At 39.6% G+C, this 27707-nt stretch overlaps 1 protein-coding gene across 2 annotated transcripts in view; it reads left to right on the forward strand.

The window, feature by feature from the left end:
* LAMA4 (laminin subunit alpha 4) overlaps positions 1–27707 on the forward strand; it is a 146155-nt gene that overhangs the window by 17810 nt on the left and 100638 nt on the right. For both annotated transcript variants that reach the window (XM_065911803.1, XM_065911804.1), the window contains exon 2: positions 20416–20517. In XM_065911803.1, coding sequence (XP_065767875.1) covers positions 20416–20517 — 102 coding nt within the window. The remainder of the gene's footprint in view (positions 1–20415; positions 20518–27707) is intronic.

The raw sequence follows: 27707 nt of genomic DNA on the forward strand, positions 1-27707 counted from the left end.
TTTCAAAATAGTGGGCACCATCATCCCTTGTTATCCTCCTGATCTTTGTTGTGGTCCTCAGTATGGTGAAAGTAATACTGTATTTAAGAAAACACAAATATCTTTGTAAGATCGAGTAATTATCTTTATGGGGGAAGGATAATACTCTTTGTAAGGTGCTTAAAATCTCTGGGCTTTATTAAAGGGCTGGGCTCTTCCTACTCTCAAAGACTATCTGTGATTATTTTGGCAGGTGAAGCACATTTTTCCTGTGACCTGTGTTTTTGGACCTGCAATATATCAAAATGTTCAGTGGAAATAAGCATTTTGTTGTTTTCTTTCTGCAGAACATCTTTTTGTCTGTTCTCCCATTCAGTTGTTTTGAAAGCTAACAAGTGTTATACCCTTGTTTTGATTTTAAGACACTGTATCTTCATCTCTGATTATCTAAACTGTTTTGATTTTCCTTTGATTACAGTCTCTCTTTTTTAGATCTGCTAACATAAATTGATCTAGAAAATGTGCTCTCTCCTCAAAGTCATGAGTCAGCATGGATTTCCTTGGAACTTAGCTCACATCATCTAAGAAATTTACAAACTTTTAAAAAAGGAGAAAAAAACTGAAATAGCAGTCAAAGCTTTAAATGAGGATAGAGTTTTGCTCTGTTCCAACCGTTCAGTGACTGGGCTGTTGACAGTAGAGTAATAAAAACCAAGTGCACAAGGTTCTTGCTTTAATTGTTAATAGATTCTCAATCAATTAAATCAATCTTATAGCTACTGAGAGGGCCATGCTGCTGCTGCTAAGTCACTTCAGTCGCATCCGACTTTGTGCGACCCCATCCTTGGGATTCTCCACGCAAGAACACTGAAGTGGGTTGCCATTTCCTTCGACAATGCAGAGGGGGCCATACAACCAAGTATTTCTATTATCATGCTCTGGCTCATCTCACTTTTGTGTAAAATGCATTAGATAGCAGAATGAAAGAGGATAAAATAAGAATATTCTTTTCTTATAGTTGAATGGCATTATCCCTATGCACAAATTCTGACTTGTCAGTTCCAAACTCCTAACTCCTAGCTACATAACAGTTCTTTATGGGATCCTGACGACCACAAGGAATTAATGAGGCTTCTAGGCATACCTAACTCTTAGTTCAGGGTTTAGGCCATGCCTCCAGTGTTGTCTATGAAAACAGAAGGTGGTGTAGACAGAAAGTGGTATCTCTGTGTGAGTATACTATAAGCCAGAAGGTTGCTGAAGATGTCACATGAGTTTAATCACTAATATTAAACTAATCCTTCCAAAGAAGATCCCAGAAAGTAGAAAAAAAGTCATTCCATCTGGTGCCTTTTATTGCAGGTTACTAGGGGCTGGGAGGAAGGGAGCAGGGAGGATGTCTACTTGAAGCAATAAAACAATGAGAGGAATATGAGTACTAGCCTCTCTGCCTTATGGGAAGTGACTAAAAACCGTCCTGTGTTTTCCAGCCTTTCGGCTTCAGTGTTCTCTTTCAAGAAAACCCTGCACAGATGCTACCTCCTCTGAAGAATCATTCTTGATACACTACCCACCCCCAGGTTAAAAGTAAACTTCCCTTCCTCTTCACTGTCTCAGCGGAGAAAGAAATGGCAACCCACTCCAGTGTTCTTGCCTGGAGAATCCCAGGGATGGGGGAACCTGGTGGGCTGCCGTCTATGGGGTCGCACAGAGGCGGACACGACTGAAGCGACTTAGCAGCAGCAGCAGTCACTCTCTCAGTGTTTCTCTGTACTTCTCCTATATTATGACTCTTAGCACTTTCTACTACATATTACAGTAAGTTACACATATACCTTAAATGCCCCAGCTAAACTCCTGGTGGCCAGAAGTATCCATAATTCACCGTCTGGTTCCGCAAATTGCCTGACCAAGTGCCTTCAGGATAATAGTTGCTCAAGAAAAGAGTTCACACTTTCCTTATTTGTTGAATACCTGCTTTGTGCCACACACTAACCCAGACCCTGGGTAAACAGCGCTACATCAAAGAGAGGCACAGAGGGAATAAATGACCATGCCAAACACTGAAAGCCAAAATGGTGCTGAGTTTTCTATTTGTGGCACATGTGCATTCTGACACAATCCTGTCCTATACTCCTGATGAGCAAATCAGCATTCGGTGAACCATGGCGTCCCTAGGCTGTTCATTCCAGGAGCTCTGTGCCACAGGCAAGAGCGCCTTTTAAGCTAAAAGCTTTGTCTTTCCCACTGTATATGGAAAAATTGACTATGCACTTTCATGAAGAAGGTCTAGCTAAGAAATGTTTATATTGGAACAAGCCCCATCTCTAAATCTGGGCTTGTTGTTGAATGGTATTTTGTTTCCTTGGATCAGGGAAGGGGTCTGGAAACATCTGTAACTAAATGATCGCTTTAAAATCAGTACAGTTTCCCCCCCTTATATGACAGATAACAAAATTACTTTAAATCAAACACTCTCAGCCTTCCTCATCCATTTCCTTTCATAAATGTGTATTATTTAGGTGTCATTAAAACGGCAGTGCAGAGAACAGATCTATGACACTTGAGGAATTGTCATCTCTACAGTCATTTTCTTTTCACTTTGTGTACTTTACATTCACTTTTGTAAACATGTTTTAGCAGAATAACTATCTGGATCAAAATAGTAATTTGGGGACAAAATTTAAAAGCTACAAACAGATGATACCAGATTGTAAAGATACCAGATTGTAATGTGCAGGTTATTTATGGTATTTATCAATGTAAAATGGAATGAAATAAAGATTTAAATTAAATGGTATTTTACCAAAATCACAAAATAAAATTTTAGAGGAGGGAAGTCAGGGAGAAAACTTGTGGGAAATAATCCCAAATAAGATGAAAAGAATGGAAATTCTGTACCAACTTTGAATATCATTCATGTTCTAAAAATAATAGAACTTATAAACAGTTTATGATATTGTAGTTAACATTTTGTGAGTACAGATTTACAACTTGTTGGAAAAGTTTTCTGTTGTTGTTTTGTTTTAATTAGCTCCCCAAATTGAGGAGCTAAATGTTCAGGACGGTAACTCATTTGCCTTGACTTCTGTAAGTGGTTAGTGTTTGATTATTTGTTTATTATGAGCTGTTTGAAAACAGTCCTGTCATCAGAGTCTCTGAATAGACCACCACTCTGAAATACTTCAGTCGTGGCCTAAAGATTCCATCTCCTGAGCCTTCTAAGTGCTTGACACGTAGAAATATAAAATGTTAGCTTAATGAATTCTACTGCTCCCATTCTGCAAATAAGAACACTTGGGGTTAGATCACATTGTCATTTGCCTCATAAAATTTGTCTTGTAAAATACATCAAAGGCAGCATGTAGATTCAGCTTACAATCCTAAACTTTGAGCCACTCACAAACCCTCTGTGTGGGATCTAGCCTCCTTCAGTGTTGACGGACGAAGGTGTTGGTTTCATGGCCCAGTCAAAATGGGAGTGATGGTATTTTATTAGTACAATTTACAGGTCATAGTTTTCCTGTTAGGTGGGGCCAGATGTGTGTCAAGCTGTCACACTTTCTGCCTAACCAGACATCTGCTTCTGACTCATAAGGGGAAACACCTGCATATATTACATGAAGGGGGCATCCTTTCCCAAGGCCCATTGTTAGATCCCTCAAATGAAGCAAGGGAGGTGTCAGGGATGCAGCTGGATGTCACTTAACCAGCTTCTAACAAGAGTTGACTTCTTTAATGAGTAATCACATTATTTGCTTCACAGTCTATTTCTATCTGCACTAAATAGAAACCGTTAACAGCTATAAATTATTATAGTTCAATTACAAAAAATTGCCATATGCCAAATCTAGTAATACAGAGGGCTGATGGACAATGTTTCCTATCTGAACTGAGCCGCACACTCGGAGCAAACCTAAGCAAGGTTTAAAGTGTTCTCCTCCCTCATCTGCCCAACTTTTCCATCCCATCTCACCCCACTCCCTCACCCTCATGCCTGGGGAGTGGTATTCAGACCCTTTGATGACTGATAGCACTCAGTTTTGAAATTCAGAAGATGGTACTAATGGAATAACTTTAATGAGATTCTTCATAAGTTTAATAACCAGAAGCAAAGTTAATTTTTACCCCAGATATGCCTGGGAAAGGCAGAGATAGACAGTGTGGGCCTGTCTGCAGGCCCAGACGAGGTGTGAGCTTTAGCACAACCCTCACTTTTTTTTTTTCCTTTCTCCTTTGGCCATATCATGTGGCATGTGGCATGTTAGTTCTCCAACCAGTGACCTGGGCACTGGAAGGCGGAGTCTTAACCACTTGACTGCCAGGAAAGTCCCACAACCCTGCACAATTCTTAACATCACTTACCATCATCATCAAAAAGAAGTGTGGTTTAGTGGAAGGTGCACTAAAGGTGGCATTAACTTGCTCTATGTAACTGACTTTAGATAAGTCCCTCACTTTTCTAGGTTGCAATTTTCCAAACTTTAAATGAGAGGTTAGATGAAGGAACCACTAACATCCTTGGCAGCTCTGGAATCCTGTGATTCCGTAATGCCAAGATACATTCACTACATATTCATTAAGCGCCTGCTATGCAAGGCACTGAGGCTACAGTGAGAAACCAGAAAAATCCAGATTCTGTTCTCAGGGAGTTAAGTCTTCTGAGGAAGAAAGCCAGGGAACCAGGTGTCACTGCTGAGCTATGTCCCATAAAGAAAGACTTAGAGCTTAATGAAGAGCAATCAGTTAAAACAGACAACCCTGGCACAGACGCAACCAAAAGGAAGGGCGAAAACTAATAGCTATTGAACCCCTTCCATTGGGCTTTAAATGCACAATATTAGTTGATCCTCACAACCACTCTGGGAGATAAAATGGTGATCACTCCCATTTTTTTCCCCAGGAAAAAAAAAAAAAAAAAAAAAAAACAACCTGAGACCTCGTGTTAAATAAGCCAGGCAAGGTTAGTAAAACTGGAATTGGAATCAGATCTCATGCTTTCCACTGCTCCAGTTTGTCTCCAGGGGACTTAACTACAGTGAATTATGGCTTCTCTAAGGAACAGATTGTAGTACACCACATCAATACACATAGGAGATAAAATGGTGAGGTCTAAAATCTGGGGGTATCCTCAGTGCAAACATATTTGGAGGAGAAATTCATTCAACAAATATTTACTGAGCTGAATCACTGCCAGATGCATGGTTGACAACTGGGGACTTGAAACATGGATATACATGTGTACACTTCTTAAAATGCCAAAGAGTAGATTTTCAACTTATACTGACAACATGGGGTGCAAATTCTAAAGAAAAATTACCTACAGATATATGTTACAGGAGGAGTAGAGGATCTATTAGCTGTTTGAAGAATAAGGGGAAAAAAGAAACAGAGAGAACACATTTGAAAAGAAAATTGCCCTACCTACGAAATGCTCTTAATTTAACAACTGACTGCAATTCATTGAGAAATCTATCAAAATTGATACTTGAAAGGGATCCTTCCTTTGAATACAATCTCTTATCTATTTGGATTCCTTGAAAATATGTTTTATCAACTGAACAGGGGAAATCTGTCACTTCTCCCAGATTGTTATAAATTATGAAAGGAGGGTCCAAATATGTGAAGTGCAATCCATCTTTAGATGGTGCAGTTTCAGTCTCCAGATGGATAGAAGTCACTTTGCTAGTTATTTTCAGTCTATAACTGGCTATTCCAAAAATATGCTTTGTTAGAGATACTCATATCCATATACTTTCCTGACTGTGGTCCCTAATAGAACCACTTAAAAAATCTGTTGTCACCCCAAATTAATATTTAGGATGATTACCACTTAAAAAAGACCTTTTCACTTCAACAAAGAATAGTTATTTTCCAAGAACTGATGAAATGTATATGAAATGTAAAACTGGGTTCAGAATGTTGGAGGAGATCATGGGTGTGGTTATGGTTTTGCCTGTTTTCAGAGGTAAGTCCCAACTAGAATAAATAGGCACCCTTAAAGTCCTCCATATTGCACAGGTAGCCTAGGACACATAGTTTTACTGACAGAATAAATTAATAAGTGTAAATCAAATTGTCATTTAAACATTTTAGAAGAATCTAAAAGTTGGTGTATGTTTTAACTTAGACAGACCTACAGACTTGTGAAAGGCTTCCACATAAGATGAGGGAGCTATTAGCTGTATGATAGAAAACAAAGGAAGAACAAATTAAGGAATGTTCTTCTGCTTATTTTTTTAACTGTGTGTAATGATAATGGTACATAAGATGAATAACAAGGAAGTTAATATACACAGGCAGCTGAATCTATTGTCATGACCACATTAGTCACTTCCTAGAGATGGTATTTTAGAGACCTCACCAGGTCTAGACATGGAAATCCAATAGCCAGCCAATATAAGTGGGACTTTGTGTTTTTCTTCCTTCCTTTTGTTCTTTCTCTTCCTTTCTTTCTTTTTCGTGAGCATTTGTATCCCCTACATGTATCTTAAGAAATAAAATATTGCCCATATAGTTAAGCCCGTATATCTTCAATCTCACTCCTCTCCTTTACTCTTAAATTGCCTGATTTGGTAGGCTTCAATTTATTTCTTACACTTTTCCTTATATACATGCATCCCTACATGTTATATAAAATTATTTTGCATGTTTTAAAATACAATGTAAATAGTGTGCTGTTTCTATCCTACGGCTTGCCTTTTTCTTTAATATTTTTTAAAGACTCATTCATGATTGGAGGTTTTCATTTGTGAGATTTGTCAAGTTGCTCTTCAAAGTTTTACATGATTTTTCCCTCTCTTCGTTCCTTCTTTACAAGTTCAAATCCACTTTTTCAACTAAGATATTTTCAGCATCTACTGGCTATTTGGTAATCACTCTAATATTAATAGATAATAAGGATACAAAGATGAATAAGACACTATCCCTGTTCTCAAGGAGCTCATGGTGATTTCAGGGGGGCTGGGGTCGAGTGTAGATTAAAACTTGCAGTCGGGACTGCCCTGGCAGTTCAGTGGTTAAGACTTTGTCTTCCAATGCAGGGGGTACAGGTTTGACCCAGGTCAGGGATCTAAGATTCCACAAGCCTCATGGCCAAAAAACAGAAGCAATGTTGTAACAAATTCAATAAAGCATGTTCCATGTGCTCTAATGAGGTGTGTACAGAGTGCCATGTGAACACAGAGGAGAAGCAACTGAGTCTGAGACTGAGAAAGGATTCATAGGTGATGGAGATGAAAAAGGCACCCCAAGACCCTGTTGCACAGTACATGCAAAGTCAAGGTGGTCAAGAGAATAGTATGTTGTGGGGTGGAGGAAATATGTAGTTAAATTAGAGCAGAGGGAGCTGAGGTTGAACGTGAAGAGATCGTTAGAAATTGTATTGTGAAATAGGAGCCTTGTATGTCATGCTAAGGAATTTTACTTACTCATGTATGCAATGAATAAAGAGCCATTGGGAGGTCTGAGGCAGAAAAGTAGTATGGTGAAGTTATTAAAAATTACCTCTGGTAATAAAGAATGGACCAAAGGCAGAAAAACTGATGAGCAAGAGAAGAGAGTGAAAGTAATTATGATAATCCAGGAGAGAAATGCCAAGATTCTGAACTAAACACTGGTATTAGGAACAAGGAGGAAAAGTTATTTTGCTAAATATTTCAAAGGAAGAGTGCAAACTCTATGAAATAATAGTATACAAAGGGTGACAGGAGGTGGGATCAGTCTTACCCAGGTGGAGGCAATAAGAGGCGCATTGTGTACAGAGAATTTTAAAACAGTAATAAAACTTACTAAACCACAATCTGCTTTTTATTAGCACTGTGTGCCAGCAATTCTAAATAATGCCCATGACAAAATTCTCTTCTGTAAAAAATCTTCTGTTGTCTAAGTTCTAACCAGTCGCTGTGGTAACTGTTAAGTTTTAACAATATAACAAATACGTAAGCTTCAAATTAGCACATTCCAGTTAACTTAACCTTGATAAACATTGTATCCTACACAGAAATTAATTTGGAGAACATCCAGTCCTACTGTCCAAACAGATAGAGATATTCATTTCATTTCAGTTCAGTTCAGCTCTGTTGCTCAGTCATGTCCCGACTCTTTGCGACCCCATGAATCGCAGCACGCCAGGCCTCCCTGTCCATCACCAACTCCCAGAGTTTACTCAAACTCATGTCCGTTGAGTCAGTGATGCCATTCAGGCATCTCATCCACTGTCATCCCTTCTCCTCCTGCCCCCAATTCCTCCCAGCATCAGGGTCTTTTCCAATGAGTCAACTCTTCGCATGAGGTGGCCAAAGTACTGGAGTTTCAGCTTCAGCATCAGTCCTTCCAATGAACACCCAGGACTGATCTCCTTTAGGATGGACTGGTTGAATCTCCTTGCAGTCCAAGGAACTCTCAAGAGTCTTCTCCAACACCACAGTTCAAAAGCATCAATTCTTCAGTGCTCAGCTTTCTTTATTGTCCAACTCTCACATCCATACATGACCACTGGAAAAACCATAGCCTTGACTAGATGGACCTTTGTTGGCAAAGTAATGTCTCTGCTTTTTAATATGCTATCTAGGTTGGTCATAACTTTCCTTCCAAGGAGTAAGCATCTTTTAATTTCATGGCTGCAATCACCATCTGCAGTGATTTATTTTGGAGTCCAAAAAAATAAAGTCTGACACTGTTTCCATTGTTTCCCCATCTATTTCCCATGAAGTGATGGGACCAGATGCCATGATCTGAATGTTGAGCTTTAAGTCAACTTTTTCACTCTCCTCTTTCACTTTCATCAAGAGGCTTTTTAGTTCCTCTTCACTTTCTGCCATAACGGTAGCGTCATCTGCATATCTGAGGTTATTGATATTTCTCCCAGCAATCTTGATTCCAGCTTGCTCTTCTTCCAGCCCAGCGTTTCTCATGATGTACTCTGCATATAAGTTAAATAAGCAGGGTGACAATATACAGCCTTGACGTACTCCTTTTCCTATTTGGAACCAGTCTGTTGTTCCATTCCCTGTTCTAACTGTTGCTTCCTGACCTGCATACGGGTTTCTCAAGAGGCAGGTCAGGTTGTCTGGTATGCTCATCTCTTTCAGAATTTTCCACAGTTTATTGTGATCCACACAGTCAAAGACTTTGGCATAGTCAATAAAGCAGAAATAGATGTTTTTCTGGAACTCTCTTGATTTTTCAGTGATCCAGCAGATGTTGGCAATTTGATCTCTGGTTCCTCTGCCTTTTCAAAAACCAGCTTGAACATCTGGAAGTTCATGGTTCATGTATTGCTGAAGCCTGGCTTGGAGAATTTTGAGCATTACTTTACTAGCATGTGAGATGAGTGCAATTGTGTGGTAGTTTGAGCATTGTTTGGGATTGCCTTTCTTTGGGACTGGAATGAAAACTGACCTTTTCCAGTCCTGTGGCCACTGCTGCGTTTTCCAAATTTGCTGGCATATTGAGTGCAGCACTTTCACAGCATCATCTTTCAGGATTTGAAATAGCTCAACTGGAATTCCATCACCTCCACTAGCTTTGTTCGTAGTGATGCTTCCTAAGGCCCACTTGACTTCACATTCCAGGATGTCTGGCTTTAGGTGAGTAATCACACTATCGTAATATTCATTTAGAGAGTAAATTTATAACAATTCAGAATTGTGTAAAATAGTTTCTAACTTGAGACTCTAAATTCTGTGATACTTCATTTACCTCCATTTAAACCATATATTTGAAATAAACAAAGATAGCATAGTGCTTGTAAAAAAGAAATAAAATGTGAGTACCTAAACTTTGTCATTCTATATGCAAACAATTCCCTGATTCTTGCAGAGTTCACTCTTTTGGAAGCATTTCCAAAAACTACATTAATGAAAAATATATTCATGTGATTTAAAAGCATTAAATCATTACTTTTTCCTTTTATGTTCCATAATCTTTATCATTAACTGATAATATAAGAAGAAAAATAGATTAGGGAGAGAATATAATAAGGTCACTGTGGGATAGATTTAACTCCATGTGCTTACAGAAATGGAAAAAGACTTGTCTAACAAGCACTTGGAAACAAAAGTGTGGCACGGAAGAGTGAGATCGGGATTATGTAGAGAGTTTTGGGGGCCACCGGAATATAGATGGAGGCTGAAATTGTGGGAGAGGTTGACCTCACCAAACGAAAGTATGTAGATAGAAAAGAAGGATACAAAGGTTATCTTGGGGAACACCAACCAAGTAGGAGCAACAGAGAAAGAAGAATAACCTACCTTCTGTCCCTTCAAATGCTCCCTGACCCCAAATACTGAAAAAGACAGGCAGGAGCAAAACCCAAAGAGGGAGTTTTCCTGCAGGGAGAAGAGAGAATTTCAAGGCAAGGGGGTGCGGGGAGGCGGAAATCTCAAAAATATTAAGTACTGGATAAGAACAAGTAACATTGGAAAAGCAAAGCCACGAAGACATCACCTGACAGCTTTGTCAGGGCAGTTTCAGTACCACAATGGAGACAGAGGCTGAGATTGGCGTAGAAGGAAGCAGAGCCAGTGTGACTGAGTTCTCACTCACCAAGCTTGACTGGGCAAGAATGGAGGAAAATGAAGAAGGGGCAGAGCTGAGGGAAGGTGTTCTTACAATTTGAACCTGAGGGAAGAAGTCAGGGCTCATCCAATACAGGACCCAGTACCTAACTGTACTCTACTTCTCCTCTTCCCTGTGGGTACAGAGATAGGTGGCATGTTAGGGAGGGAGGCTAAGTGTTGGAACAGAGCCTGCTGGCCACAGATGTGCGAGCCCCAGAACATGGATAGAGGGTGAGTCTTTCCTAAGAAGAGGAACACGAACTCCTCTGAGGTGGGCAGAGGACATTAGGAGGAATCACAATAAAGGTGAGTTTTGAGAAAGAGAAGAGAGGTAGTATGAGATTTTGCAACCAGTGACCTCCATCTTCTCTTAAAAGAGGAATGATTATCTCCTGAGATTAAAAGGATAGAGTAGAGATTTGGCATGCATTTCTCCTTTCCTACTAATTCACCATAGTATTTCTTCTGTGATGCATAAACCCATGAGGAAGAGCATAGAGAATGACAGGTACTGCCAGTCACATTCTGCTTTGCATCCTGAGTGGTCTGGTGTGAAGGCAGCAATGAACTACACCAGATACCTCAAGACAGAGACAGGTACATCTACTAGCAATGGAAATTGATGAAATACCCCAAACAGAGGACTCATTCAAGGAAGCACTGCTACCTACCCAGGACACACTAAATAGGAGCCATCATCAGTCTACAGACAATTAAACTTCTCAATTTCGTGTAAAAAATAATGGTAATTGAGGCAGACATTTGCAATCCTGTGGGTAATGATCAAATTGGAATATCTATAAAGAACACTTAGCTCAGTGCCTAGAGTCTGTCAATAAACATTAGCTGTTATTATTCACAAAAAGCAGTTGAAGAGGATAGAGATGTCTGCATCTTACAACACTGATTCCCACTAAGTGGTTAAGGAGTCATATCAAAATCCCCTAAACCTTGTAACTCTGAAGTTATTCCTCTCTCCTTGCTCGTAAGACTAGCCCTTGTGGTTCACATCTCTTCCTTTCTTGGAAATGTGTCCATGGCATTTGCCCCAGTAAATTAAATAAAACTGAGTCAGTTTTCAGATATTAAAAAAAAAAATTTGGCAGAGGCTATGTTGTGTAACCATAACTTGGAAGGCAAGGAGTGAAATGCACAAGCCAGCAACATGAGGCAATGTAAGGAGGACCTGGAGCAGAAAGGCAGATGCTAGCAGGAGATTTCTTTTCTTTCCTTTTTTTTTTTTTTAAGAAAAATCTAAGGGAAATAAGGCATTGCTAAAGCCCCATTATGTTCTATAATTGGTAATCACTACTATAAATGAGCAACTTAAAAATGTTTTAAGTAACTTTTCAAGGAGGAAATTAAAGAAATTTTCATCAACATTAATGAACATAATCATGCTCCAATCCAACTCTTCAAAAGGAAAAATTTTATGGCTCTGGGGCTCTAAATTTTTCTTGTTTGATCCTCTTGGTTTTACAACTAAAGAGAGCTATTTATTAGCATGCATGGTAAGTATTTCATCACAGCCTGAGTCTGGTGTTATCTACAAGTCCAAATAAGCATTTGACCAAGTATGGGGCTTGAGAACAGTTATTTGAGATCTTTGAGGGGAGTACTGGTTTCCATGCCCAAGAGAATGCCAAGACCTACAAAGTGTGCTGAGGAATAGCCACAGAAATACAAAGTAAATGACATGATAAATACCTCTCCACTCTACAAAATCAAACAAACTGACTTAACTGTGGACAAGATAGCAGTGTTTTGTTCCTCAGAATTCCTCAAGACCTAAATCAGTGTCTCTAGTTCATTTGATGATTACACTGAGGACTGGAGAGTTTTATAAACTTGCCAAGGAACGGCAGATAGAGCTCCTAAGCAATAAGCACAAAGGTAGTTCTAAGAGCCAACTAGGAGAAACCAGCACCATGGTTTGTGTTCAGCTGATACCCTAGCTTTATGATGCCAATCCTAAGAAGAAATATCTTTGAATTGGATAAACCCCTGAGGAATGTTGAAACCACTCTCCTAATCAAGCTATGGTGAAATCACTGTCAAAATCTAAAAATTAACTTCGCCTCTTGAAATGTAGGGAATTTCAATTACGCAAACAAGAGCTTAAAGAGACCCAAGGGAGGATACATGGGTAATTCTCTCCATATTCAAGTAAAGTCAATCAAAAAGGCAATTTCTTGCTAACTGTAACCCATTGCATAATGCATTTAACTTATTTTGGCAATTCCATTACAGTTTTGTATATGAATAATCAGAACATGTTACGTCCTATCAAAAAAAAATAGAGGCAAAGTAATCAATAGCTTAATTAAGGACTGCCTTCCATGACAGATACTTTATCTTTTGTTTTTATAGATATAAAAAAAAAATAGCCTGTGAGATGCCTGCATGCATGCATGAATGCTAAGTCACTTCAGTCGTGTCTGATTCTTTGTGATCCTATGGACAATATGCAGCCCGCCAGACTCCTCTATCCATAGAGATTCTCCAGGCAAGAATACTGGAGTGGGTGCCATGCCCTCCTCCAGGGGATCTTCCCAACCCAGGGATCAAACCCACATCTCTTGTGTCTCCTGCATTGGCAAGTGGGTTCTTTACCACTAATGCCACCTGGGAAGCTCGTGAGATGCCTACCCATGTAATAAATTAATATGTTCTTAGAAGTCACTCTTCCCCAGCAAAGGCTAAATTGATTTATTTTTACTTTTTAATATTTATTTTTATCTATGTATCTGGTTGTACTGGGTCTCAGTGATGGCACGTGGGATCTTCGATCTTCATTGCGCATGGGGGATCTTTTAATTGCAGCATATAAGATATTTAGTTAAGGCACGCAGGATCTTTTTCAGTTGCAGCACATGGGATCTAGTTCCCTGACCGAGGATCAAATCCAGGCCCCTTGCACTAACAGCCCAGAGCCTTAGCCACTGGACGACAGAGGAAGTCCCTAAATTGACATTTTTAAATAGACTAAACTACTGGTTGCTATTAGGTCCCTAGATACTATCTGATTTTAATTCTGCTCAAGTTTTAAACAGATGGAAGTCAGCACTATGTAAGATCCAGAGACTCTTGAGTAAAGGCACAAAGCTTTAGATACTAAATTAGCATAACATTCAATCTTACGGTGACTAAATTTTAAGGTGACTCACACATTAAAAACGAAAAAAAAAATGGAACTCACTAAAACTAAAGCTAAAATCATTGTCACCTGGAAACAAGAGAAAAGTGGATTCATTATGCCTATACAAAAATTGAATCAGGAAGGTAACTGAATGTGGGCTGTTAAATTTTAAGAATACTAAATCAGAAGATAGCAGTGACTCTGTATGCAAGTGAATGAATTTAGAGAAAAAGTTTTTTTAAAGCTTTCCACATTCAGTCTTAGTAAATTAAAGCAAAAACTAATGAATCAGAATTTTAGGAGTCCAATTCAGAAAGCAAGATGAGTTGAAACATTTGTAAAATGTTTGTAGATCCTTGGTTGAAGACACAATACAAAAATTCCAATAATAGGTCAAATCCTATTAAAATAGGCACAGGGCTGTGGAGTATGCTCTCGGTAATGGAATTTTATTATCATTAATTCATTATTTGTTGGAACTGGAGAGTCTGTTTCTCTCTGGGACATCAAGTACCTACTCAGAGATCTCAAGATATGTCTCACTCTCTCAGATGACAACTTCAGGCTTCTCCTAAGTCTGGTCAATTTTGCCTTTGTTAGTTTTTTAATGAGTGACTGGAGACCTCAGATTCCTAAAGAAGTTATTAGACCATTTAAGCTGTTTAGTCAACTGGGATTTTCAACAGTAATTCTGAAGGTCCTCAGTTCAGTTCAGTCCCTCAGTCATATCTGACTCTGCGACCCCATGAACCTCAACACGCCAGGTTTCCCTGTCCATCACCAACTCCTGGAGCTTGCTCAGACTCTCATCCATCAAGTCAGTGATGCTATCTGAAGGTCCTAGAGATTCAGTATCTATGTGAAAGCAATGGCTTGTAGCCAATTCCAATTAATTGGCTCCTCTGTGATAATATTTGGAAAACACAGTGAGATTTTTGTGAGTTTTTAACTTGAAACAGTATTACTTTGCTTGGTACTCACTTTATTTGATAACTCCAAGAGATTTTTAGGAGTTTGTCACAACCAAAGAATGCAGACTGAACTGTACTTCAAAAGACTACAATTTAAGAACTTTTAAGAAAATTCAAAACATATGATGACAGTGTTGTTGGTTTAAGTCTAGTGTTTTCAAGGGGATTTCTTTCAATGAGGACAAAAATGATCAGCTGTATAAATGTTATCCTCTTTGTTAAGAAACAATCTTAATTACAACTATATATAGTGAAATAATTAACATTGTGATTATGTGATGAACCTCTGGAAATAATGCCTTCTGCAGGGATATCAACATATATATATATATACTGTCATTTTGAGTTCTTTTAAATATAAGTGGCACATGCATATACCATACTAATATCCTCCTAAGGACCATCTAGTTCTAATTTCTATAAATATAAAATTAGTCAAGTACACATACATTGATTTGTACTCCAAGTCAGACATCACACTAATCATAACAAAGTAAGCAAATGACAATTTTAACTCTTATTCTTCAAAGGCAGAAGTAAATGTTATTAATTAATCCAATCTCAAGAGGCAGGAGCAGGAGGCAAGCTGTAGTAACAGAGTGGCTTAATAGTGGAGAGCTGTAAAAGGTCTACAAGTGATTTAGTGGAAAGTAATTGGTCAAAACAACAATGTGGCTGAAGTAACTTGTTTAGAAAGTAAATATTCTGATTCAGTGGCTTTTATATATTAATAATTGGATATATTTTTAAGCATGTACCTATTTTTTTTTTATTTTTCTGGGGCTTAAATGAGAGATTTTACATTTTTATTCATTTTAGCCTGCTTTGGATTTGCTGTTTATAATAGTAAAACATTGGAAATAACCTGAATGCCCAACAAAAAAGGTTTGATTAGCATATATTAATGGTACACCAGATGGTTAACAGCTCAAATGGATAGTCAAACAATGGATCTAATTTCTGGGTCCACCATTTCTTATCTGTGTTATTTGATCTGGGTAACAATTACTGTAAGCCACACAGATCTGATCAGCCAAATGAAGGTAATAGAAGCTACCTCACAGGGCTATGGTGGGGTAAAAACAAAAGACCTATATAACATGACCAAAGCAGTGACTTAAGCATGGCAGATATTTATGCTCAATTAATTTAAAAAGTAAATTAAATACATTTTTAAAATGTACTTATTTACGAGGGGCATCACGGTATAGTAGAGAAACAAGACTCGGGTCAGTCTGGACCTCTCACAAGTCCGTGTGATACTGGTCACACTGCTAATCTCCCCTCACAGTCTGTTCACGCCAAAGCCCAAGTGCTCTGCTGCGCTATGCTTGGTCGCTCAGACGTGTCAGACGCTTTGCAACCCCATGGGTTGTGGCCCACCAGGCTCCTCTCTCCATGGGAAGTGGGTTGCCATGCCTTCCCGCAGGGGATCTTCCCAACCAGGAATTGAACCAGGGTCTCCTTCATTGCAGGCGGATTCTTCACTAGCTGAGCTACCTGGGAAGCCCAAAATGCAGATACTTACATCCAATTCACAGAGTTGCTGTGAAAAGTAAATACTATAACATGGATAAAATACTCATCACGATACTTGGTCCATAGACTTTCAGTAAATAGTAATTATATTATGATTATCATCATTATTGCAATTATCATCCTTGTTATTATCATCAATTTTTTAAAGGTTGTGGCACCATGCCAGAAGGTACAAATCCCCCCAGTGCTCTCTAAATCACCCACCCATGTGGTATACAGTTGTCTGTAGGTCAATCTTAGAAAGGCGAGAGGATTCAGGGTGGCACTGAAAGATTGTAAGACTTTTTCTCTTGCTTACACACACATCTTTATACACAAACACATCTTTGTTTAGTAAATTCTGGAGAATACTTTCAAGGAAAGCAGACAGGTAATATTTTCTTTGTAAGAAGACTATTTGGCTTTCAGTTCAGTTCAGTTCAGTCTCTCAGTCATGTCCGACTCTTTGCAACCCCATGAACTGCAGCACGCCAGGCCTCCCTGTCCATCACCAGCTCCCGGAGTCCACCCAAACCCATGTCCACTGAGTTGGTGATGCCATCCAACCATCTCATCCTCTGTCATCCCCTTCTCCTCCTGCCCCAATCTTTCCCAGCATCAGGGTCGTTTCAAATGAGTCAGCTCTTCGCATCAGGTGGCCAAAGTATTGGAGTTTCAGCTTCAACATCAGTCCTACCAATGAACACCCAGGAATGATCTCCTTTAGGATGGACTGGCTGGATCTCCTTGCAGTCCAAGGGACTCTCAAGAGTCTTCACAGGCCTCTAAACATCACAGGTCTTGGATTACTTAAAAGATTGTTAAGCAGGAACAAAACTAAAAAAAAGAGCCACATTTTCATTCTTAAAAATATCACAGAGGTCAATTTTTTCAGTTTCTATAGAATTTCAAGAAGAGATTTAGTAAAAATTAGCAGAACTTTCTAGGGGGAAAATGATGAAATATTTTTACATGAAAGAATCAGCCTTAAACACTCTTCCTAAGGATACTCTAGCTTCTCTCAAACCACTTAACAATCTACCATTCCAAGAAATTCTCTAAAGTTCTACTATACAAGGTCTAAGGTATCAAGTATATGGGGTCTATTAGTGGCATGAGAAGCTCCCCACATCCAGGATTTTTATTATCCGATAGTGGTGCCTTCATGTGAATTTTAAAATGTTGCCTCCCTTCTGGATAGATGAGTTAGAAAATACAATCCTTCCAGGTGTGCAAAACCCAGCAAGGAAGAAGCTGGCCAGGCTTTCAACTTTTTTGTTGCCCTCTCAGCAGGGGGCCAAATGACTGTCCCACACAACCTTGTCCCTGCCTCCCTTCTCTACCCACCTCCCACAGTATGAGACCTGAGCCAGGACACCTTTCACATAAGGTCAGAGCCTTTGCCTAGTGGGTGGGTGGGTGGATAATGACAGAGTGAAGTCACCTCCTAAACCTGACATAAAGTAAAGATTTCATCTAGTACACAGTCCAGTCTAGGTAGTGGTTGCCTGAACTGTGATGAGAAAGACTACAGACCCAATGCAGCCCCAGTAGAGAGCAGTGAGTGGATTAGCAGGATCAACCACTGGTTTCCAACAGCATGCATGCCTCAGATGTCCTAGCCTAGTCCAAACCATTCAAATCACAAGCATTCACTGAGCAATGACCGTGTACAAATCACTGTGAGTGCCTCTTTGAAATAATCTTTTTAAACCTGGTCTCACAAAGAAATTTCATGGGGTCTTTTAAATATACATATCCCTCAAATTTTTTCAGTAAATCTAAAATTATTCTAAAGTACAAAATCTTCCCCCTTTTTTGTTGCTTTTTGGGTTTTTTCCTATGTTGTGATAATTTTAGTTTTTTAAAAATGAGTCTCTTAATTTAGCTAGGGCTTTAGGGATATAAGAGATTAGTCACTGTCATATTTAAAATGATGCATTCATTCAGGGCAAATCTTAATTTTCTTTGTCTGCTTCAGAAGAAAGAGCTGCAAGAATGCCTAAAAGACTTGAGCTACTATCAATTTAAAACACCCTTACAGAAATTTGATTCCTTGGGCCAGAGGAAGGTCTTTACTATAGTTGATGGTACAAGTGGAGCTTTTCATGTACTGCTTCCAGGCATCATGTACTGCTTTTCATCTACTGCTTCCAGACTCTCTGCCACCACCAGTGTGTTCTTCTGTTTCAAATACACCTCCGATCTCTGCGCCACTCCTTGGAAGGCATAGAAACAGAGGCCAGAATGGTGGTTACAGGGACTGGGATGGGAGACAGGCAAACTGAGAGAGGTTGGTCAGAGCATAACTTCCGGTTAAAAAGCTAACAAATTCTGGTTATCTAATGTACAGTTAGTAATAAAGGTATTATACATTTGAGAGTTGCTAAGAGAGCAAATCTTACATGTTTTCATCACAAAAAAGAAATGGTAATTATGTGACAAGATGGAGCTGTTAGCTAATGCTATGGTGGTAACCATTTTGCAATCCATACTCTCAAATCAGCATGTTGTTTATCTTAAACTTATACAATGTTATATGTCAGTTATATCTCAATGAGACTGGGGGAAAGAGTTAAACAATTTTTAAAATACAATATTTATTTTATTAAAAAATGTAGATTTTTTGCTTCACCATCAGACCTACTGAATCAGAAACTCCCCAAATCAAATATCCTTAACTTGGGCAGTAAGAAAACAGAAACCACTGGTTTGGAGGCTCCTGAGATAACTAATACTAAGCCCTTCACTACTGTTATCCATTCCTATTATAATTAAAAATTTCACCGAATGTGAAATTAGGTGGTCTGAATTAAATGCTTCCTACAGCAATTTTAGCACCTTTTCCTCTCTTTTGTTCCCTAGTGGAACCTGAAAAAAAAGTCTTACCATCAACTACAAAGTCTCCATTATAAATTGGTCCCCTCTCGGCCTTTTCACTTAGAATTTCTTCACCTTTTCTTTATTAAAAAAAAAAAAAAGTCATTGTGCTCTATGAAACTTCTTTCAAATGGAATATATTAAATTTTAGTTTTAGGACTACAGTGTTTTTATACTGTGAATGGTATCTAGTGAGTCTTTCTCTAGAGAGAAACATGCAAGAGGAAATGGCTTTGTGTAACAGTCAGGGACCTCAGCCAGATACAATGAAAAGTTTCCTGGTCAAAGGACAGTACAAACTACAGTGAGTCAATGGAGGGTGTGATGGGAACCCTCTTACTTTCTAAGTTTGTGGAAACAACCCAGATTCTTATCTGTCTGGAATTCTTTAGATGTAAATCTGCCTGATAGGCAAGGACTGAACTTCCAGACCTGTGACGGCATGGCATTTCTGCCTTGCAGCGCGGAAACATTCCAAAGAAGTGCAAAATACATATCTGTAAGCCAGGAACCATGGCATAAACGAGGAACAATCTCATAGTTTCTCAACCTGACTCCTAGTGACATTTGGGGAGGCCCATTCAGCAAATGCAAGGCAGTTTACCATCACAACCCACAGCATCTCCAGGTTTAATTATCTCACCACTAGAAGGAAGGAAAACAATGTATATCTCACTGTCATGCGGATAAACAAATTACAGGGACGGCACCAACACAACCCACGACATGTGTAAGGATTCATTAACTTCCTAACCCCTCCGTTCAAAACTTTAGGATCTGAAAAGAGGATTTTTTTTAAGGGTACAACTTTATGAGGCACATCTTTTAAGTAGTTATTGGCCACAGCCAATAATTTCTGAACCCGTTAAGTAGTCACAGGGAGCACGATGTAGTTCTTCACCCTGATGTGGTTTTGTTTTGTCTTATTTTGGAATGAAAGGAAACATTAAAAAATTTCTCCTTCATTGTTACCTAAAATCTTGTCATTCTTCCTAACAACGTCGGACGGTGTTAAAGGTGTTTCTGCTGTCCTCAGAAAGTGACGGGAGTTCGCGCAGCGCAGACGAGGTCACGGTGCGCGCAGGCAGCTGCACATCGCGAGAATTGGGCGCCATTGGTTCTCGCGGTGTCCCGACTGCGTCAGGAGCGCTCCCCCGCAGCCCCCCAAAACCGCAAAGAGTGGGAAAAGAGGAAAGAAAGATATATAACAAAGACAACTGAATGGGAGTATAAATAGTTCATTTCCGTATGTGTGCTGTAAAGAAATATGTAGATCGTTTACTAATCATCTCTTGCTCCTCCCAGAAAATGGTCCCCCAAATTGACCTTTTCAATCATGAAGATGCTTTTGTTGTGTCTGTTTCAGAAATGTGACGCTGGATTCTTCTTTGCCTACTCGGAAGAATGTTTGCCCTGTGACTGCAATGGTAATTCCAACGAGTGCTTGGACGGCTCAGGACTCTGTGTGGTAGGTCGGAGGCATCTGTCACTTTTCATATATTTCACGGAGCCTTTGCATCTCTGGTGGAGATGAAATATTCTTCCTGGACGTTTGAGCTACGGAGGAGCAAACTGCTAATCATGCTTTCTCTTTACCCTTCAGCTTTTCCTGTAAAACACCTCATATAAACTGCTTATGATTGTAAGTGGCCACCAAGGTGTATCTGTGAATGTGCCCCTGTCGCTGGTGGTAACTACCCCACCACCTTCAGCAGCTGGTTTCCAGGTATCGGCCATTGGGGATAGGCCTGAAAAATAATACACAGAGGAGGAAACCATCCATCCAAATTCCTCTGTAATAGTATAGTTTGCCATATGTTTGGCTTCACTCCACATTAACCAGGAGAATAAAACAGTTGTTTCATAGCCTATTTTATAACTTAAGATTGTCAGGTCTATAGATCAAAATTTCCTTAAAAAAAAAAAATTTGAACCCAATAGCTAATAAAAATGAAAACTTTGGCTTTGTGGTCTTTGTAACTCGGTAATCAAGCCCCCAGAGACTTCTTCCCCCTTAATTGGAATGAATTTTCTAGTAGACAGTGAAACATGATAGAGGTTTATGAAGGAGACTGAGAAACCTTTTAGCAAAAGTGCTTGCTACATATTTCCCATTTTCACTGAATGTATTGAAAACCTAGTGAAAATGGGGATTGAAATATTTACCAGAAGTGACTTCAGTAGAAGTCGTAGGAGGCATTTTTAAAGACTTATACCCTAAGATCATGTTTTCCTTCATGAGCTATACTACATAGCAGAAGTGGATTCTTCTAGTTCCCACGAGGCAAAAGAAGCTTTCCAAAACTCAAGAATATTTTTGCATGAACTGGAAACTGCAAGAATACTTAAATACACCTATCTACCTCAAAATTAGCATAATTGATGGCATTAGGCAGATGGTTTTGATTGTAAGTGGTCTTCATGGTGTGTACAGGAAGGTGTTATTTTACTCATGCATGCCATTAAGATGCAAATTAGAACATTTCCATTTATTTTAAACTTAACAATTCACATTTTTCTAGGGACAGAAGTAAGTGGCAAACACTAAAGGTTGCTAATGCATTGTAGTGTTTGTTTAGTCCTGGTGTTTCTATTTTCCCCTTCCCCCATCTTCTTAAATAACCATTACATCCAGGATGTCCTCTGTAGCAGTGTAGGCACACGCAGCTGCCAAATCGACCCCTTTCTAATGCTTCCATCTCCGGTTTCCTGTTATTTTAATCCCAGTGACATTTGAAAAGAGAATCCCATGAATGCACTTGAACTAATAATGTACATCTCTGATAATTTGACCAATTAAGGGCTCTTCTTTATCTGGTTTATTTAAGTGTAAGACAATAGGGACTGGCCAGCCCATCAGCTGCTTTTAGGCAGTCAGTAAGATGGAAGACTGAAATAAATTAAAGGGGGGAAAAAAATCCCTCCTGTTATGCCTATGGAGAGCTATGGAAAACTACTCTTCCTTACAATGACCTTGTCAAAAAAGGAGCTATCATGGTTTTATCTTTGACCTGGATTTGAGCTTCCAAAGGGGGTGGTCGTCATGTGATTCCTTCATAGTTCCTGGGGCATACAAGGTTCTGATAAAAGTTTGGGAATGGACTGGGGTATAAACATTTCTAAACACACTCAGGTCAGTTGCCAGTCTTCCTGTAATTACTTTGTTCCAAGACAGAACATAAAAAAAAAGCCATCTTACTTATCCTAAAAGTGGTCCCTTCACCTCACCCTACCTAGAGGGAAGTGTCTTTTCCCCGATTAAAGTAATATATGCTCAAAGTAAAAAAACAAACAAACAAAAAAACACAGATATATACTATACATGGAATTCAGAGTGAAAAGTCACACACAATCTTATCTCCAAGAGCTAAACATGTGTCTATATTCCTGTAAATTTAATTTAGGTAAGTAAGACTAGATGATGGGCTTCCCTGGTGACTGAGACTGTAAAGAATCTGCCCGCAATGCAGGAGACCAGGTTCAATTCCTGGGTCAGGAAGATCCCCTGGAGAAGGAAATGGCGACCCACTCCAATATTCTTGCTGGAGAATTTCATGAACAGGAGCCTGGCGGGCTGCAGACCATGGGGTTGCAAAGAGTCAGACACGACTGAGTGACTAACATTAAATGTAAGTGAGGAAACAGAAGAGACTTGCCAATATGAAAAGAATATGTTGTTACCTAGTTGACAAATACATTGTCTGTGGTGGCACATTGGAATCAAACTCATATTTTTCTGTTTCCTTTGTCATCCTTGTTCCAGTTTGCTGGTCAAGCAAGGCCAGCTTCTCAGCTCCTGCCCTTAGGAGCTGTAACCCTGGCTCGTTCTCAGCTCCACCTAACACCTGGCAGCTCACTCTGGGCACCAGGGTTTCAGTCAGCTCTTAGAGTTTGCCTGACCTAACTCATTTCTCCCACCTTGGTTGCATAAGAAACCAAAAATAAACAACCTTCTTTTGTTTCATTTTATTTTGAAGGCTTGTAATTCCTCTGTCTTGTCTTCCCCTGTTTGTTTTTAATTCTCCCTCCATTCCCATATTCAGTTTCAATTTAACCTTGTATTTTACAAACTGAATTTAAGAAACTAAGTCATTTGACGATAAAATGCAGAGAGTAGACAAAATTATGTTACCATTTTAGACATACCAAAAAACTTAGAGATTTCTTTACAAGAGGATTGCCAATTCTTCAAATGCAGAAAGGTGGCCAAATGACAAGTAGCTTAACTAATGAAATCCAATATGTATTGATGGTCTTTTCAAAGGGCTGCCTTGCATCTTATCAGAATTTTGGTGCATTGGGCAGAGTTTTCAGCAGAATCAGCTAGGCAGAGCCCCAGAGGCCAGGCAGCTCCAGTGGGCATGGTAGATTCTCTAGGAAAGCACCTGAAAGAGGCATGAGAAAGGAATTAAGGTGTAGAAATAGAGCAGACAGATGGCTAGTGATGGGAATGCCTGGTCACTGATAACCCATACTTTATCCCAGTTCTAGAGGCTAGGTACAGAGAACCAAGAAGAGGTCATGACTAAGGCCAGTTACCATCTAAAGAACTGGTGCTTCATCATTAGCAGAAAGCATGGGGCCCACTGACCAGAACTAGGGTGGAGAAAATCTACCTTGAAATTCACCACTTACACAGGGTTCCTTAGATTCTTTTGACTAAGGATTGATTTGTTGATTTCATTTATCCACTTAACAAATAAGCATTTTTTGAGTACCACTTATCTGCCTGATACTATTCTAGGATCTGGGTTAAGTGGCTTCCACTGTGTGGACTAAAGGGTTGTAGGGCAGAACACTAGTTGAAAATGCCTGTAGATGTGACCAATGTAATGAACTTCAAAGCACGAGGACCATGAGAGCTTCAGAAATCTATGCAGAAACCCCCACTTGCTCAGTAACAATCAAAAAAAAAAAAAAAAAGATAAAGAGATTTTGAGGTCTGTGCCAGAATTTCAGGGGAAAAAAAAAAGCTAAATCTGAATGAAAATAGATTTGAAACCACTCAACCACAAAAACATAATTGAAACCTAGAGGAAAAACTATCAAGCTGTTAAATGTTCACATCTGGCTGGTGGAAATGTGAATGGATTTTTATTTTCGTCTTTTCACTTTATAGTATACCTGCCCAAGTGTTCTACAACTGTCTGTAATAATTTTATAATTAAAAAGATTGATGTTCAGATGAACTACTACCTCACCCTAAGCACAATGGAGAAAGGGAAGTAATTCAGCATATTTAAGGCTAATGAATTTTTTATTACTCTCAAAACCTAATTAAAACCTAATTGAGGAAAGCAAAGATTTTACATCTCTAATTTCTGTAGCATTTTTCTTGTGACTTTCAGACTCTCCTTTATGTGTGCAAAGCCAAAATCAACCAATCTAAGTCCCTTTAAGACTACACATGTGATCGGTAAACCAACACCCTCATTAGGTGTCAAAGAGAAAGAAGAAACTGAGAAAAAGGGAATTTTTTTTCATGTTTTACATGCAGCTATAAAATTAGTATCTAAATCAAGAGCATAATTCTTACATTAAAATCTTGACAATTTTCCAATCTGTTGCAAGCTTGGAAAAGCCCAAATTTTGCAAATAGTGATTCATTTCCATGCTAGCTAAAGTTTTGAAATCAAGTCATAAAATTGCATGTGCAAAGGATTCTAAGGATGGCTAGCCCAGTGGAGTCCCCTGGTGCTTTATGCCCCTAGCATAATAATATGATGAGAACCAATACAGGTAATAAGTTCTCTATAAGTTGTTTTTCCTTCTTCTCCCAACCCTGATCATGCCTCTCCTTTCGTATTCCCCACCTCAGTTAACGACAGCACCATTCTGCCAATCCTCCATACTTAGATGCCTGTGTGCTTCGTCAGCTTCCTTTTTCTTTTCACCGATGTTTAGCTGGACACCAAATCCTACTAGTTCAACCTAGGAGAGAGCCTCCTCTGTTCTGTGCCATCCTGCTGTCTTAATTCATGCCCACAGCATCCCTCCCTGACGACTAGTACACTTTCCCAACTCCTCATGATGCCCTGCTCCAGACTCTCCTTCCCTAATCTGTCTTCGTCACTAGCAATGGAGTTTTTTAAAAACAACTTATATCAAGGCATCCCCTTTTTAAAATCCTTCAATGATTTCTATTCCAGCCTCGGTGAGCTTCTCACTGCCATCTCCCTGGACATATTTTGAGTACCACAAGTCTAGACAGACTACAGTGACCCATGAAGCATCTGACCAGCCTCTAATCTGATGCTTTTAGGCTTTCTTCTCACCTTATATTGGTGCTGTGGCCCAGGTGTCTAGAGCCTCCATTTCTCACATGAAGGAGACATAGCGGGTGCCCAGATGTCATTCCTGACACCTAATCTGCGATTGATTGTCCAGACATGGCTTTCTTAACCATTGGCCAAAGATTCAGAATGCTTTTTTCATTTTTAAGTGAGGTCAGTTTTATTTAAAAATTAATTTAATTAATTTAATTTTAATTTCCCCAACAACAACATACTATTTATTGTTGTCATTTTTTTCGTTTCTGATTTTTAAATGGCAGAACAATGAAGATAAAGGATATTCGCAGTCTCAGAGTAAAAGATTTAAGAGACATTGTATACTGTCTCAGCTAGATCTTTGTTTTACAGACAGAGAATAGAGACCTAGAAAAGTCAACTGACTTGTTCAAATTCAACCATCTAGAAACCGGACGAGCTAGGGAATTCTCCCTGCTGCCGGCACTGTCCCTGCCAATCTCACAGAATGTACTTCATTTACCTTTTAGGAAATTTCATAGCAAGCTCTTTAAAAGAAGGCAGATGATTAAAGTCAGTGTTTGCACTCTGAGCACTTAGAGGTCATAGTGATTTGGAGGCTTTGCCCTTGAGGGTAATTGCTCTCTGTGGCTGCCATGGCAGAAATAGGGCCCTGACCGCGAAGCCAAAGCACCCATGGAGTCGCAAAGAATGGTCTGACATCTGACAACAGTCCTGTTTTCTTCTGCACAGATGGGTTTCATCTGTCCAACAAGGACTCAGACTAGTTTGACCCCACTCTAGAGCAGCCCTGCCAGATTGCTTATGGCTTGTGCTGCATGCTAGGTCCCTTCAGTCAAGCCCAGTTCTTTGTGATCCCATGGACTATAGCCTGCCAGGCTCCTCTGTCCTTGAGATTGTCCCAGCAAGAATACTGGAATGTGTTGCCATGGCCCCCTCCAGGGGGACCTTCCCAACCCAGGTTTTGAACCCATGGCTCTTACATTTCCTGCATTGGCAGGTGGGTTCTCTACCACTAGTGCCCCGTGGGAAGCCCTGCTTATGGCTTAAATTCTGGGTGGTTGGACAGGGCTCATTGGTTTTCCCTGGGATAGGAGACTGCCACCAGTTTTGAGCTGGCTCTGAGTGTGTGTGAATTTCCTTTACTTGCTCCAGATACTAATTCACCCTTTCCCACTTCGGCCTTCCTCTTTCTTTTCAACGAATATTTGCTGAAGATTCACTCATCACATGACGCAGCACTACGAACAGTGAGGGAAATATGTTAACATCTTGTCTGCACATCACGCTCTATTTTTCAGTTTCTCATCTGTCAGGTGTCCTGAACTAGCCTCTTAATCCTATTCTGTTAACATATTTCTAATCAGGAGTCAAAGGTGGTCCACGTCTGATGGCTATCAATTGGCTAAAGACCATTCAACCATGATAGGTGTGGCCCACTGTCTAGTGTGTTGCACTTGATTTGAAGTTCAAACTGTTAGTGAAACAGTATGACAGTTTCCAATGCAGTCATTTTATGACTGTTTTGGAAAAGGAACCTTTTCTCCAACACACTGGAGAAGCAGTATAATATGGGAATTTCCAGTCTAACTTCTGGAACCAGATTGCCTGAGCTGAAATCTCACTTTTGAGACATACCTACCGTCTGTGTAACACTGGGCAATTTGCTTAACCTCCTTATATCTCTATTCATTTTGTAAAGTGTGAAAAACAAATGGGACCTTAGAATTATTATGAAAATTAAATTAGTTAATCCACATAAAATGTTTAGAGCAGGACTTCACTATTATTTTATTTTGAACCTCAACATAGAATGTAGAGACAAAATAAAGAGCTCAAAGTTAAGTTCACAGTCTTGCCTTCCCCAAGATTCCACCACAGAGCCCTGTTTGAAAAAGTTAACTGTTACAGTTCTGGTGCAGAGGTGTTACCAAGGGAATTGCTCAAACAGTGGGGTGTCTCTTCAGTGGTGTTCTAATTCTAGTAGCACAATTTTTCACTGAAAAGCCAATCAAACTTTACATACACTCTGGTGACGATACAGATGAAAACATCGTCATGCTACTGGCGTTGCCCTGTGCGATCTAGTCTAGTCCAGTTGGAGAAAATACCAGTAGACCTGCATCACTGCCTCTTACAGAGGACTAGTGAGAAATTAATCCAGCAGTTCAACAAACAGCTGCTGAGTACCGCTCCATTTCAGTTGATGGCAGTGCAGTGCTGAGAGACAGTTCAGGGGGAGGCACTGCTGAGGCTGGCTGGCTGTGTGTGCTCAGTTGCCTCCGACTCCTTGCAGCCCTATGCACTGTAGTCCTTCAGGCTCCTTTGTCCATGGGATTTCCCAGGCAAGAATACTGGAGCAGGTTACTGTTTCCTACTCCAGGGGATC

This window comes from Muntiacus reevesi, chromosome 19, assembly GCF_963930625.1.
Source record: "Muntiacus reevesi chromosome 19, mMunRee1.1, whole genome shotgun sequence".
NCBI lineage: Eukaryota > Metazoa > Chordata > Mammalia > Artiodactyla > Cervidae > Muntiacus > Muntiacus reevesi.